Source organism: Sturnus vulgaris, chromosome 5 (genome assembly GCF_052056855.1).
Source record: "Sturnus vulgaris isolate bStuVul1 chromosome 5, bStuVul1.hap1, whole genome shotgun sequence".
In the NCBI taxonomy this organism is placed as follows: domain Eukaryota; kingdom Metazoa; phylum Chordata; class Aves; order Passeriformes; family Sturnidae; genus Sturnus; species Sturnus vulgaris.
In genome coordinates this window covers 73,834,176-73,848,677 of record NC_142247.1, presented here as the reverse complement: position 1 = coordinate 73,848,677, position 14,502 = coordinate 73,834,176, and the positions used below count along the sequence as shown (strand labels likewise).

The window sequence follows — 14,502 nt, the reverse complement described above, 5'->3', positions numbered from 1 at the left end:
ATGTCCCCTTTTAGGTGTGATTGTGGGGGGGTGTCCCCGATTAGGGACGGGCTGTGGGGTACGGGGGTGTCCCCGTTTTGGGGTGGGCTTGGGGAGTCCCGGGAGTGCTCCTGTTTTGGGGTGTGGGGGGTCCCGGGGGTGTCCCCGTTTTGGGGTGGGTGTGGGGGGGGTCCTGGGGGTGTCCCCGTTTTGGGGTGTGGGGGGGTCCCCAAGTGCGCTCGTTCCCTCACGGCCGCTGGGCGGCGCTGTTTGGAGGGGGCCTGTCTGGCCCCGCCCACTGACACGCCCACCACACAATATTTGGTCATGTGACGTGTGATTCATTTCCATAACCACGCCCCCTCACATACGGCCACGCCCCTTGTCCCGCCCGCGCCCCGAAGGCGCCGAGGGGGAAATTTTAGTGCAGATTTTAGTACTTTTATGGCGATTTTTAGTGCGATTTTTGGGGTCTTTCGGCCATTTAGAGTCGGGTTTTCCCCAGATTTTTTTCTCAGCCTTTTCCCCGTATTTTTTTGCTCAGAAATCCCTGGAATCTCATTGGATTTCGGAGCGATTTTGGGGTGTTTCAGTGCAGTTTTTAGGACTTTTATGGCCATTTCTACTGCGATTTTTGGGGTTAAGTCGGATTTTCCCCCGGATTTTTTCCCCAACTTTTTGCCGGCTTTTCGCCCCCAGGAATCCCTGGAATCTCACTGGGTGTTGGGGCCATTTTTGTTTTCTTGTTTTTCAGTGCAGACTTTAGGACCTTTTTTCGGCGATTTTTCGTGGCTTTTTTGAATTTCTTAGTGCAAATTTTTGTGGGATTTTTTAGGTTTTTTTAGGCTGATTTTTTTCCAGATTTTTCTGGATGTTTTTCGAATTTTGGTGGGTCACGGGGGCTCCTCCCAGCAGCATCCCAAGGAAATGACTGTTCTGGCAGTGGGACTGGCTCCTCTGTGACCCTAAAAGCACAAAGGGGATTTTTGGGGTTGGTTCCTCTGTCTGAAGTTCTCGTCTTCCTCCAGAAAGGAGCATCTGCTCGCAGGCGATTTCCAGCCCAGGCATAGAAGAGAAATGATTAAAAATGGAATAATAATAATAAATTAAATTATTACAGTGAGTCGGTGCTCCCTCCAAGCAAAGGGTGGCGGCACAAGGTGACAGCTCTCGTCTCTGCCCGCACCAGCCAAGAAAACGGAAATGTGAGACAAAAAAAATAGGGCAGAATTCATCCAAAAAATGGGATTTGGGGGTTGGATCCTATTGGGGAAGGGATCTGTTGGGACCTGGTGTCCCAGGAGTCACCAAAGTGTCTCAGTTTCGGCGGCAGAGGGGAGTGGATGTGGTTTGAGCTTCCCCTTTCCTGTTCTGGAGAGGTCACTGAGGATGCAGTATCAGCACTGGAGGGTTTGGGGCTGATTTCAGCAAATTTGGGTCACGTCCTTTCAGGAAAACCCCGAATCACCGCAGCTGGCCACGTGTCAGGGATGCCAACTCCTCTGTGACCCTGCTGTCCCTCGTGTCCCTTCCAGTACTGTCACCCGGGGCAGAAATCAATCATTAATTACAGCCATAATTGTAAAACTCCACAATCCCTCCAAGCTGCGGGGTTCTCTGACTTCGGGCAGATTCGGGAAGGGATTTGGGCCCGAGCCCGTCTCTGCATGGGATGGGGATGGGGTGCGCTGGCCCTTTAAGACACGGACAGGTGCGCAGCGCCGCACCGCGCGGGGGCGGGACCGGCGGGCTTGAGTGACGGGGTGGTTGACCAATGGGAAGGCGGAGAGTGGAGGAACCAGCCAATGAGAGGGCGGGAAGGGGAAGGGGCGTGTCTGAGCTCGGCGGTGCCCGCTGCGGGCGAAGCGGGGACCGGTCCCGTTCGGCTCCGCTCGGTCCCGCTCGGCCATGGCGAGGCGAGTGGCGGTCCCCGCCGGGCCCCTCGGGGACGATTTCTCCTTCGTGAGCCCGGTGGCCAAGTACGTGCTCTTCTTCTTCAACCTGCTCTTCTGGGTGAGTGCGAGGACACCGGGACATCCCATTCCCGAAGGACACCCGGACCTGGGGCTGTCCCCATCCCTGCACCTCACTGGGACACCGCCATCCCCGGGACCCCCATTCCTGAGATCCCACCGAGACACCCCAGCCCTTGGGAATGTCTGTATCCCTGAACCCTATTGGGATCCCCCACATTCCCGGGATCCCTCGACTCACCTCCATCCCCAGGACCCCACCGGGAGCCCCTTGGCTTTGGAGCTGTCCCCACCCCTGGTCCCCACTGTCCTTGGGATCCCTGGAGCCCCCCAACCCCAGGACCCCACCGTGACCCCTCATTCCTCAGGGACTCCTGGTCCCTGGGAGTGTCCCCATCCACTGGGATCCCCCCATTCCAGAATCTACAGATGGGGTTTCCCCATTCCCCGAGGGTTTTTGGGGTTCTTTGGATCCCCACCACTTCATCGGGACCCTTCCTGGCCCCACACAGGTGACAAACCCGCAGAGGCCCCTCTTGTCCCCAGCCCACTCCAGGAACACTGGAACTGTTCCTGCAGGGAACACTTTGCCATGTTTGGCGGCCTTCTTGATTTTTTTTTTTTAACGTGTTGAGTGATTTTTATGTTTTTGAGAAATGTTATGTTTTGTACATTTTTTTATGTTTCAAAAACTTTTAAAAAATGTTTCGGAGACTTTTGTACTTCTTGGGAGGTTTGGGTATTTTTTACGTTTTGGGGGTTTTTGCAGGGTTTTTTTTTTGCGGGTTATTTCCGTGTTTGCCGTCCTATTTTTTGAGGAAGTTTCTCGCTTCCGATAAACCACATCCCTGTGTCCAGCCACCCGTAGAGAAGCAGAGCTGCTGACTGGTGGGTGGGGACAAAGGTGACCTCCCGGGAGGTGGAGACAGATGTGACCTCGCAGGAGGTGGGGACACGGTGGACACCGTGTGACAATGGCAAACTGAGGCAGCGGCTGCAGCTCCGTTTGCATCCCTGATTTTGGGGGGCTGCAGGTGGTGGTGACACCTGGGGGGTGACACCTGTGTCCCTGTGCAGGTGATCTCCATGGTGATGGTGGCCGTGGGGGTCTATGCCCGGCTGCTGAAGCACGCAGGTGAGCTCTGGGGGCTGCCCAGCCCTGCTGGCTCCGAGCCACGCTGGGGGCTGGGCTGTGGGGTCCCGGGGGTGCTGGCAGTGCTGGTGACAGCTGGCCGTGACAGAGGCGGCCATGGCGTGCCTGGCGGTGGACCCTGCCATCCTCCTCATCATGGTGGGCGTGCTCACCTTCCTCATCACCTTCTGCGGCTGTGTCGGCTCCTTGCGGGAGAACATCTGCCTGCTGCAGCTGGTGAGTGCTGCCAGGGGTGGGGGTCCCTGCTGGGGACCCTGGTGGCATCTCGGTGTCCCTCCCGTGGTCACCTCACCGTCACATTCCTTGTCCCACAGTTCTCCGTCTGCCTGACCATCATCTTCCTCCTGCAGCTGGCGGCCGGCGTGCTGGGCTTTGTGTTCTCTGATGAGGTACTGGGGGGAGCAGTGGGGGTGCTGGGTGACCCCAATGCTGTCCTGCTGGGTGACAGCCCCCGTTTGTCCCCCCAGGCACGCGGGAAGGTCAGCGAGATCATCAACGGGGCCATCGTGCATTACCGGGATGACCTGGACCTGCAGAACCTCATCGATTTTGGGCAGAAGGAGGTGACCAAGGGGGGGCTGCAGGGTTGGGGTGTCCCTCCAAGGGATGAGGACATGTCCTCATTTCCGTGTCAGGCTTAAATCTGTGGGGTAGCACAGCTTGGGGACGTTGGATGGCTCTCCTAGAAGGATTTGATGTTCATGGCCATGTCCTGCCCGGGCAGGGGGAGGCTGGGGACAGCTGGGGACATGAAGGGCCCTGAGTGTCCTGTCCCCCTGCTGGGGCTGGGGTCCTGAGCTGAGCCCTCTGCCCTGCCCACAGTTCAGCTGCTGTGGGGGCGTCTCCTACAAGGACTGGTCCCAGAACATGTACTTCAACTGCACGGCCACCAACCCCAGCCGTGAGCGCTGCTCCGTGCCCTTCTCCTGCTGCCTGCGCGACCCTGACCAGGTCAGTCCTGGCGTGTCCTCGGGGGGGACCCTGCCCTGGGGCTGTCCTCACATCCCCTGCGGCTGTGCTGAGCCTGGAGCCCTGCCCTAGGGGAGGGAACAGGCAATGTATGGACCCTATTCCACCTTCTGGGTTTGGGTTTCCCCCATCCCACCTTCTGGGTTTGGGTTTCCCCCATCCTACCTTCTGGGTTTGGGGTCCCCCCATCCCACCCTCTAGGCTTGGTTTCCCCCTGTCTCAACCTCTGGGTTTGGGTTCCCCATCTCACTTTCCAGATTTGGATCCCCAAATTCATCTTCTGGATTTGGGTTCTCCATCCCTTCGGTTTTGGGGACTCCTGGGTGGAAATGCTGTGGTGAGATGGGGGTGAATTCTCCCTCTCCAGAACTGGAATTGGCTCTTTGGGGGGCAGGTGTCTCTGGAGGGCTGGCGAGGGGACACTGAGGAAGGGGACACCCCACCGAGACAAAGGCCAGAGCTCCTGGTCACCCCACACTGCCTCCCTAGAGCAGGGACCCCAGTGTGCTCTGTCCCCTCTCCAGGCCGTCATCAACACCATGTGTGGCCACGGGATGCAGGCCAGGGGCTACCTGGAGGCCAGTGCCTTCATCCACACCAACGGCTGCATCGACAAGCTGGTCAACTGGGCCCACAGCAACCTCTTCCTGCTGGGGGGCATCACCCTGGGGCTGGCCCTGCCCCAGGTACGCGGGACAAGGCTCTGTCCCAAAGTTCTGCTTTCTGGGGTTTTTGGGGAGCTGCCTTAACGGTGGCTGACTGCAAGATGGGCGAGTTGGGATGGGATGTAGAGTAGGGGAGTGACACAAATGGCAGGCACGGGGGCATGGGGTGACACTGCCTGGTGTTGCTCAATACCTCCCTCTCCCCTTCTTCTTCCTCCCTCTCGGTCTTTCCCTTTCTCTGGCTCTTCTCTCCTTCTCCTTCCCTTCCTCTCCCTTTCTCTCCCCTCTTCCTTTTCCCTTTCCCCCTTCCTCTCTCATTTCCTTCTGTTTCCCTTCCTCTTTCTCCTCCCTTCTCCTCCCTCTTCTTCTTCCTCTCCCTTCTCCTTTTCCTCTCCTCTCTCCTCCCTATCGATCCCCCTTTCCTCTCCCCTCCTTTGCCCACTCCCTCTCTTCTTTCCCTTTCCTTCCCTCCCTCTCCAGCTGGTGGGCATCGTCCTGGCTCAGCTCCTCATCAACCAGATCCGCGACCAGATCAAGCTGCAGCTCTACAACCAGCAGCACCGGGCAGACCCCTGGTACTGAGTCCCGCAGCCTCCCGGGGTGTCCGGGGGCCTTCCCAAATCCGGGATCCGCCGGGAGAGCCCGAGGGGCTCGGCTGCACAAGAGGGAATGCGGATTCCGCGGAGACTCCGTGCCTTTGGCAGCCGGTGCTGGGCTCGGCCTGGACGTGCTGAGCTGGAGCAGCGCTGGGGAATCGCTGTCTGTCCGTCCTGCTGGTTGCACGAGGATGTGCCTCCCCTCTCCGCGTGTGCTGGAGAAGGACTTTTGTCTGTCTGTCTGTCTGTCTGTCTGTTTGCACCGAGCTGCCTTCGCCCAGGCTGCGCTGCGGGACTGCCGACATTCCCCTCGCAGCCGGGTCGGTGTGGCGGGGTGCGGGGACAGCCGAGGGTGCCCCGGGGTGCCGAGTCAATGCCGGGCTGTGCCGCTTCCTTGGCTTCCAGGGACAATAAAACCACGAGGCCGGACGCTGCCGGGCTGTGCAGGGGACACCGCGCTGGCTCTGGGGACAGGCAGGGCCCTCCCTCACACCGCGCTGTTGTGAGGCCCCGAAACAAGCGGGGAAAAGCGGCTGAGGAGCCTCGGCCTGGCCCGGCCTCTCGGAGCTGACGCAAAACCGTGGGTGGAGTTTGTTGAGGTTGGGTTTTTGGAATTTTTTTTTTTTTCTTTTTTTTTTTTCTTTTAATTTTCCCGTCTCCTCGGGCTGGGTGGTCCCTGCCGCGGAGGGAGCCGGGATGCGGCCCAGCGCCCGGCTCTTTGTGTGCGGCCGGGACGCTTCTCTCCCATTAAAAAAAAAACAACTTTTTCTTGGCTTTTTTCCCCTCAAAATCCACTTCATCCCCCGCCGAGATGTGATTTCTTCCCCAGAAAGCGATTGCTTCTCCGAGGAATGCAAAAGAAGCGATTTTTCCCCTCAGAAATTCATTTTTCTTCCCAAAACTTCCCCTCTGAAGAGCTACTTCTCCCCACAAAAAGTTTACTCTAAGAAGTAGCTGCTCTCCAAAAAAGTGGATTTCTCTCCCAAAAAACCTCTCTTTTCTACCCAAAAAGCAACTTTTCTACCCCCAAAAGGGATTTGTCCCCAAAAAGCAACTTTTCTTACCCCAAAAGTGTATTTTGTCCCTCCCAAACTGGTTTTTCCTCCTTAAAAAAGTAACTTCCCCCTAAAAAAAGGAACTTTCCTCCAGAAAAATCAAGATCTCTCCGCCCAAAATTGTCTTTTCTCTCCTAAAATTTATTTTTCCCCAAAAAAAGAGTACTCCCCCCTCAAAAAAGTAACTTTTTTCCCCCGAAAGGGACTCTTGTCCCCCAAAACTGAGTTCTCTTCCCCCAAAAAGATTTTTTTCCCACAAATGAAACTTTTCTCTCCCAATTAATTGCTTTCGTCCCCCAAAAATTATATTTCTCCTCCCAAAAGTGGCATCTTTCCCCCAAAGGCAACTTTTCACCTCCAAAAAGTAACTTTTTACTTACAAAGGCCTTTTCATCACAAAAACATTTTATTTCACAGGAAAAAAAAGGACCTTTTCCTCACAAGAAGGAACTTTTCCCTCACAAAATTGTTATTTTCCTCATACAAAGTGACGTTTTTGTCACAAAAGTGGCTTTTTTCCTTCCAAACTTGGACCTTTTCTTCATAAGAATGAACTTTCCCCTCACAAATACTGACTTTTTCCTCACAAAAAGGGATTTTTACTTCCAAACCAGGAACTTTTCCCTCACTAAAGAAGACTTTTTCCTCAAGAGTGTATTTTTTCTCACGAAAAGGGAACTTTTTCCTCACAAGAGTGACTTTTTCCTTACAAAAAGGAACTTTTTCTCCAGGAAAAAAAGAACCTTCCCTCACAAAAAGTGACTTTTTTCCTCATGGGTGAGTTTTTCCGCACAAAAATGAACTTTTCCTTTAGAAAAAGGAATCTTTTCCTCACGAAAGGAACTTTTCCCTCACAAAAGGGGACTCCTTCCTCCCAAAAAAAGCACTTTCCCTCACTTTTTAGCGACTTTTTCCCTCACAAAAACCGAGTTCTTCTCATAAAAAGCGACTTTTCCTCACAAAAAGCGACCTTTTCTTCACAAAAAGGAAACTTTTGCTGACCTAAAGCGACTTTTCCCTCATGAGAGAAACTTTTCCCTCACAAATAGGAGACTCCTTCCTCCTAAAAAAAAAGCACTTTCCCTCACTTTTTAGCGACTTTTTCCCTCAAAAAAGCGAGTTCTCCTCACAAAAAGCGACCTTTTCTTCACAAAAAGGAAACTTTTGCTGACCTAAAGCAACTTTTCCCTCATGAAGAGGAACTTTTTCCTCATGAGAGGAACTTTTCCCTCACGAGAGGAACTTTCCCCTGACAAAAAGGGGACTCCTTGCTCCCCAAAAAAAAGCACTTTTCCTCACTTTTTAGCGACTTTTCCCCTCGGAACCAGCGCCTTTTCCCCTCACAAATCGCGTCTCTTACCCTCCGCAGCGCTTCCCCCGCGGTCCCTCCCTCAGCCCGCCCCGGCGGGGGGCGCGGGCCGGGCCGGGCCGCGGGCGGCGGCGGCGGAGGAGGAGGAGGGAGGAGGAGGAGCAGCGGGGGCCGCTCCGCTCGCTCCCGGCGAGCCAACAAAGGCGGCGGGGCCATGGCGGGCCCCTCGCCCCGCTGCGAGCCGCCCTAAACCCACCGAGCACCGCCGCGATGTGGCCGTGCCGCGGCGGGCGGCGCTGGGCTCTGGCGCTGGCCCTGGCGCTGGCTCTGGGCGGCCGCTGCCCCGCCGCCCCCAACGCCTCGGCCGGGCCCCCGCGCTGCCGCCGCCCCGCGCCCTGCGAGCGGCTCCGCTTCGGCGCCTGCCTGGGCTCGGCGCTGCCCTACGCCGCCACCTCCACGCTGCTGGCCACCGACTCCGCCTCGCAGGAGGAGGCGCACGGCAAGCTGCTGCTCTGGTCCGGTACGGACGGGACGGGACCGGGAGCGGGGAGAGTGCGGGAGAGGCCCGGGATGGGGCTGGAGGGGGATGGGGAGTGGTGGAGGGAGAGGGGATGGGGGGGTGGGTGAGCTTGGAGGGGAGGGTTTGGGTGTAGTATGGGGGGGCTAGAGATGGGTAGAGTATAGAAAACTATATAAGAAAGGGCTGGGGATGGGTAGAGTATAGAAAACTTTATAGAGGGGGGCTGGGGATGGGTGCTGTATAGAAAAGCGCCTACGAGGGGCCTGGGAGTAGGTAGAGTACATAAAGTTTTGTAGAGAGGGGCTGGAGATGGGTACAGTATAGAAAACTTTATAGAGGGGGGCTGGGGATGGGTACAGTATAGAAAACTTTATAGAGGGGGGCTGGGGATGGGTACAGGACAGAAAACTTTATATAGAAGGAGTCTGGGGATGAGTACGATATAGGAAAGTGTATACAGGGAGGCTGGAGATGGGTACAGTATAGAAAAGTGCCTAGCTGGGAGCTAGAAATGGGTAGAGTATATAAAGTTTTATAGAGGAGGGTTGGGGATGGGTACAGTATAGAAAACTTTCTAGGAAGGGGCTGGGGATGGGAATAGTATAGAAAAGTGTAAAGGAAAGGGCTGGGGATGCATACAGTATAGAAAACTGTGTGACAAAGCATTGTGGATGGGTACAGTAGAGAGGGCAGCAGTAGATTGGGGTACAGGGGGTGGATATGGCACAGCACAGGGCCAGGGTGGGTGCACTATAGAAAACTCTACAGTGGGGTACAGGAGATGGGTACAGCATAAAAAATGATTAAAAAGGGGCTGGAGATGGGTGCAGAGGGGTCCCAGTGCCATGTGGGTGCTGTGGGCACAGCAGGAGAGCCCCACAGAGGGGTCCCAGTGCCCTGTGGGTGCTGTGGGCACAGCAGGAGAGCCCCACAGAGGGGTCCCAGTGCCCTGTGGGTGCTGTGGGCACAGCAGGAGAGCCCCACAGAGGGGTCCCAGTGCCCTGTGGGTGCTGTGGGCACGGCAGGAGGTGGCCCTGCCGGGGGTGGTGACACTGCTGTCCCCTCCCCTCAGGCCTGCGCAATGCCCCGCGCTGCTGGGACGTCATCCAGCCCCTGCTCTGCGCCGTCTACATGCCCAAGTGTGAGGATGGGCAGGTGGAGCTGCCCAGCCAGACCCTGTGCCAGGCCACACGGGCACCCTGCACCATCGTGGAGCGCGAGCGAGGCTGGCCCGACTTCCTCAAGTGCACCACGGACCGCTTCCCTGAGGGGTGCCCGGTACGGGGAGGGGCTGGGAAAAGGCTGGGAATGGGCAGGGAAAGGGTTGGTGTTGGTCAGCCTGGAGAAGAGAAGGATCCAGGGGGAGCTTCCAGCACGTTCCGTGCCCCAAAGGGGCTCCAGGAGAGCTGGAGAGGGACTGGGGACAAGGGATGGAGGGACAGGACACAGGGAATGGCTTCCCACTGCCACAGGGATCTTGCTGGGATGGAATTCCCAGACAAGCCGTGGCTGCCCCTGGATCCCTGGAATGTCCAAGGGACATTGGGGCTGGGAGCACTTGGGACAGTGGGAGGTGTCCCTGCCGTGGCACGGGTGACACTGGAGGGGCTCTGAGGTCCCTTCCCACCCAAACCATTCCATGGTGATTCTACAAAACCCAGCTGTCCATCTTGGCCATGGGGGTGTCTCCTCCTCCTCCTCACACCTTCATTTCCCCTCTGGCAGAACGAGGTGCAGAACATCAAGTTCAACAGCTCGGGGCAGTGCGAGGCTCCGCTGGTGAGGACGGACAACCCCAAGAGCTGGTACGAGGACGTGGAGGGCTGCGGCATCCAGTGCCAGAACCCGCTGTTCACCGAGAAGGAGCACCGCGAGATGCACGTCTACATCGCCGCCTTCAGCTCCGTCACCATCTTCTGCACCTTCTTCACCCTGGTGAGGCTCGGGCTGGCGGGGACGTGGCCCCAAAAAGGGGACAGGCCACGAGGTGTCGCTTTCTCTTCGCCCCTTGCAGGCCACGTTTGTTGCTGACTGGAGGAACTCCAACCGCTACCCCGCCGTCATCCTGTTCTACGTCAACGCCTGTTTCTTCGTGGGCAGCATTGGTTGGCTGGCACAGTTCATGGATGGTGCCCGTGACGAGATCGTGTGCCGGGCCGATGGCACCATGCGGCTGGGCGAGCCCACGTAGGTGTCACCTCCGTGCCCAGAGCTGTCCCCAGCACCGAGGGCTTCTCTGGGAGCACCTCCCCGTCCTCCTGCGTGTCCCCTCGTGGGTGGGTGGGGTGGGTGACGCTTCCCTCTCCTCCCCGCAGCTCCAACGAGACGCTGTCCTGCGTCATCATCTTCGTCATCGTGTACTACTCGCTGATGTCGGGTGTCATCTGGTTTGTCATGCTCACCTACGCCTGGCACACGTCCTTCAAGGCCCTGGGCACCACCTACCAGCCCCTGCTGGGCAAGACCTCCTACTTCCACCTCATCACCTGGTCCATCCCCTTCGTGCTCACCGTGGCCATCCTGGCCGTGGCACAGGTAACGGGGTCGCCATCCGTCACGGGGTGATGTCTCAGGGTGACACCCGCAGCCAGCTGACCCTGCTGTCCCCGTCACTGTCCCTGCCAGGTGGATGGTGACTCTGTCAGTGGCATCTGCTTCGTGGGCTACAAGAACTACCGCTACCGAGCCGGCTTCGTGCTGGCCCCCATCGGGCTCGTGCTCATCGTGGGGGGCTATTTCCTCATCCGGGGTAGGTGTGGCTCAGCTCTGGGAAGGGACGGGGTCACCGTGGGGTGTCCCCACACCCTGACCCCCTCATCCTCCCCGCAGGGGTCATGACACTCTTCTCCATCAAGAGCAACCACCCCGGGCTGCTGAGCGAGAAGGCGGCCAGCAAGATCAACGAGACCATGCTGCGCCTGGGTGAGGGCTTCAGCAGCACCATTCCCGAGGGAACGGGGACCTTTTGTCCCCTGAAGTCACACAGGAAGGAAGCTGTGGTGGTGGTGGTGGCACAGCCCCGGTGTCACCGGGGTTTGGCTGAGCCGGGGATGTCCCTCTTCTCTTCCAGGCATCTTCGGCTTCTTGGCCTTTGGCTTCGTCTTCATCACCTTTGGCTGCCACTTCTACGACTTCTTCAACCAGGCCGAGTGGGAGCGCAGCTTCCGGGAATACGTGCTGTGAGTGCCACAGGGACAGCGGGTGACAGGGGGGGACAGGGACACGGTGGCACCGCGGCATGGACTGCCCTGTGTCCCCCTCCAGCAGTGCCACCACCCCGCAGAGCTGTGGGGGCTGTGGGGAGAGCGTCCCCCCTCCTTAGAGCCACTGTCCCCTGTGTGTTCCCCCCTCCTCATGGCCACTGTCCCCCCTCCTCACGGCCACTGTCCCCATGTGTCCCCGCAGGTGTGAGGCCAACGTGACCATTGCCACTCAGACCAACAAGCCCATCCCGGAGTGTGAGATCAAGAACCGGCCCAGCCTGCTGGTGGAGAAGATCAATCTCTTCGCCATGTTCGGCACCGGCGTCTCCATGAGCACCTGGGTCTGGACCAAGGCCACCCTGCTCATCTGGAAGCGCACCTGGTGCAGGTGGGACCCCGAGGGTGTCACCCCAGCAGCCCTGGAGCCCTTCCTGCCCCATCCAGTGGGATGTTGGACATTCCCAGACGTTTGTCCCTCAGCTCGATGAGCTGTGGAATGTTCTGGAGTGGCCTCTGCCACGTGGGGTTTGTGGGACGCCTCCATTCCCAAGGGTCCCAGCCTGGTGTCCCCATCCAGAATGGCAGGGCGAGCTGGGCAGGCTCCAGCAGTGACAGCCGTGTCCCCTCTGTGCCCTCCAGGCTGACGGGGCAGAGCGATGACCAGCCCAAGAGGATCAAGAAGAGCAAGATGATCGCCAAGGCCTTCTCCAAGCGCAAGGAGCTGCTGCGGGACCCGGGCCGGGAGCTGTCCTTCAGCATGCACACCGTGTCCCATGACGGCCCTGTGGGTACGTGCCCGGGCCAGGGGACATCCCCGGGCTCCCCAAAATCCACCCCCCTGACCCCATCCCCCTGTCCCTGCAGCCGGCCTGGCCTTCAACATCAACGAGCCGTCGGCCGACGTGTCCTCGGCGTGGGCCCAGCACGTCACCAAGATGGTGGCCAGGAGAGGAGCCATCCTGCCCCAGGACATCTCCGTGACGCCCGTGGCCACACCTGGCAAGTGCTCGGGGACCTCGTGGGGGTGTGCAGGGAGTTGGGGGGCCGGTATGGGGGGGGCGGGGGGGACTCACAGCCACCTCGCTCCGTGTCCCCCAGTGCCACCAGAGGAGAGGCCCAACCTGTGGCTGGTGGAGGCCGACGTGTCCCCGGAGCTGCAGCAGCGCAGCGGCCGCAAGAAGAAGAGGAGGAAGAAGAAGAAGAAGGAGGTGAACCCGGACCCCGAGCGCTGCCTGGGCAGCTCCAGCGTCCCCCGCCTGCCCCGCCTGCCCCCCCAGCCCTGCCTGGTGGCCTTTGCCCCCGATGTCGTGCCCGATGTCGCCATCCCCAGGGGCCCGTGGGACGGGCAGAGCCGCAGAGCCAACGTCGTGCACGTCATCAGCAGCCCCTTCTGCCCCGAGAGCGCGGCCACCGAGCAGCAGAGCCCCGCGGCCGGGGGCTGGCAGCACCACGGGGGTCCCCTGTGGCCCCCCAGAGCCAAGGCAGGGCTGGCCAGGACTCAGGGGGGCTGGGCAGGGCTGGCCCCCATCCACTCCCGGACCAACCTGGTGGATGCAGAGCTGCTGGAGCCTGACTCGGACTTCTGAGGGCAGCGAGGTGACAGCCCGAGCTGAGGGGGGACACCAGGACACGCCTGACCCCGCCGGGATCCATCCCGAATATTTCCACCGTCCTCGGAGGATTCATCTCCCAGCCTGGCCTGGAGGGTTTGGGATTCCCTCCAGCACCTCTGGGAGAGAGGAGGAGTCAGAGGAACAACCCCCAGGGGGATTTAAGGATCACTTTTGGGGCACAGCTTAGATCAGGGTGGGTTCTGGGCAGCTTTGGGGTGCTGCCAGCCCTGGCTCTGCCCCACCCACAGCTAGAGGTACGTAGAGCTCACCCCACTTTCAATTTTTTTTAAATTCCTGATTTTAAAAAAAAAAAAAAAAATATTTGTATCATGATGAGGATGTGAATCCTCTGCTCAGGGTGAGCCCAGTTTTGGGTTCACCCCAGTTTTGGGTTCACCTCAATTTTGGGTTCACCCCAGTTTTGGGTTCACCCCAATTTTGGGTTCACCCCAGTCCCTTCAGAGACCCCAAAGTGCCTCCCAGCCCCCAGGGAGCTGAGCCAGACCCAGATCAGGAGCAGTGGGGTGGCAGCACCAGGGACAGGGGATGGGAAACACCTTGGAAACAAAAAAAAACAAAAAAACCCCAAAAACCTCGGGGTGCTCGAGGTTTATCAGGGTCAGCAACCCCCAGAGCAAAGCTTTTTATTATTTTTATAGGAAAAAAAAAAATAAAAATCAAGTCACAGCAACCCAGCAAAGCCCTGGGGCAAGAGGGCTCCAGTCCCTGCTGGTGTTTTGGATTTTCCCTGTTTTTATTTTGTTAAGTCCTGGTAGGCTCCTGGCTTTTTTTTTAAATTTTTTTTTTTTTTTTTTGCTATCCCAGTGACTTCCACGGGTTCATTTTTTTGCTGTGTAAAGGAAAACCCCCTCCTGTATCAGTATTAAATTTCCAGATTTTCAATCCCAGTGGCTGCTCTGGCTTCTTTTGGGGAGGGATCCATGCGGGAAAACATTTTTGGGGGAGGGTGGGGGATTTATCCTTTCTCCAAAAAACTGCTTTAAAAACTGCTTTAAACTACTTAAAAGTGTTTCAAAACCTTAAAAACTGCTTGAAAGCTTTTCAAAATGTTTTAAAGCACCTTAAAAACTGCTTTAAAGCACCTTAAAAACTGCTTTAAAACACATTAAAAACTGATTTTAAATGTTTCAAACTGCTTTAAAACACATTAAAAACTGATTTTAAATGTTTCAAACTGCTTTAAAACACATTAAAAATTGATTTTAAGTGCTTTGGACCCCCTGTTGCAGTTGCAGGAGGGAGCTGGAAATGCCCTCGAGTGCTGTGGGGACACTTTTGGGGACAATTGAGCATTTTTGGGGACAATTGAGCATTTTTGGGGACAGCTGGGGCCTTTGCCAGGAGGTGACACCACGGGTTAAAATATCCCCCAAACCCCCAAAATTTGGGGCCACCCCAATTTTTAGGGTTTTTGGGTGGGGTCCCACTGAGCCATCACTGTGCTGG

General features: G+C 57.4%; 2 protein-coding genes across 2 annotated transcripts; both read left to right on the top strand.

Moving 5' to 3' along the window:
* The first annotated feature begins 1,820 nt into the window (after positions 1-1,820).
* Positions 1,821-5,764, top strand: TSPAN33 (tetraspanin 33). The gene is made up of 8 exons (XM_014890805.2): positions 1,821-1,992; positions 3,030-3,087; positions 3,194-3,321; positions 3,420-3,494; positions 3,573-3,668; positions 3,928-4,056; positions 4,599-4,760; positions 5,220-5,764. The coding sequence occupies exons 1-8, from the start codon at positions 1,888-1,890 to the stop codon at positions 5,319-5,321; spliced, it is 855 nt and encodes a 284-aa protein (XP_014746291.1). The 5' UTR covers positions 1,821-1,887; the 3' UTR covers positions 5,322-5,764.
* A 2,190-nt stretch (positions 5,765-7,954) lies between these two features.
* On the top strand, positions 7,955-13,943 carry SMO (smoothened, frizzled class receptor). Its single transcript, XM_014890804.2, has 12 exons — positions 7,955-8,219; positions 9,292-9,497; positions 9,945-10,154; positions 10,234-10,406; positions 10,535-10,754; positions 10,845-10,968; positions 11,049-11,141; positions 11,290-11,398; positions 11,625-11,810; positions 12,062-12,210; positions 12,287-12,421; positions 12,521-13,943. Exons 1-12 carry the CDS (start codon positions 7,970-7,972, stop codon positions 13,006-13,008), a joined length of 2,343 nt encoding a protein of 780 aa, XP_014746290.2. The 5' UTR covers positions 7,955-7,969; the 3' UTR covers positions 13,009-13,943.
* The last annotated feature ends 559 nt before the right edge of the window (positions 13,944-14,502 follow it).

Bases quoted from the DNA above. Each gene is read 5' to 3' on its own strand.
- TSPAN33 (XM_014890805.2), top strand. From the start codon at position 1,888: ATGGCGAGGCGAGTGGCGGTCCCCGCCGGGCCCCTCGGGGACGATTTC. The intron at 3,088-3,193 runs GTGAGCTCTGGG...TGGCCGTGACAG, and splicing joins CCGGCTGCTGAAGCACGCAG to AGGCGGCCATGGCGTGCCTG. The intron at 3,669-3,927 runs GTGACCAAGGGG...CCCTGCCCACAG, and splicing joins TCGATTTTGGGCAGAAGGAG to TTCAGCTGCTGTGGGGGCGT.
- SMO (XM_014890804.2), top strand. From the start codon at position 7,970: ATGTGGCCGTGCCGCGGCGGGCGGCGCTGGGCTCTGGCGCTGGCCCTG. The intron at 8,220-9,291 runs GTACGGACGGGA...CCCTCCCCTCAG, and splicing joins CAAGCTGCTGCTCTGGTCCG to GCCTGCGCAATGCCCCGCGC. The intron at 11,399-11,624 runs GTGAGTGCCACA...GTGTCCCCGCAG, and splicing joins AGCTTCCGGGAATACGTGCT to GTGTGAGGCCAACGTGACCA.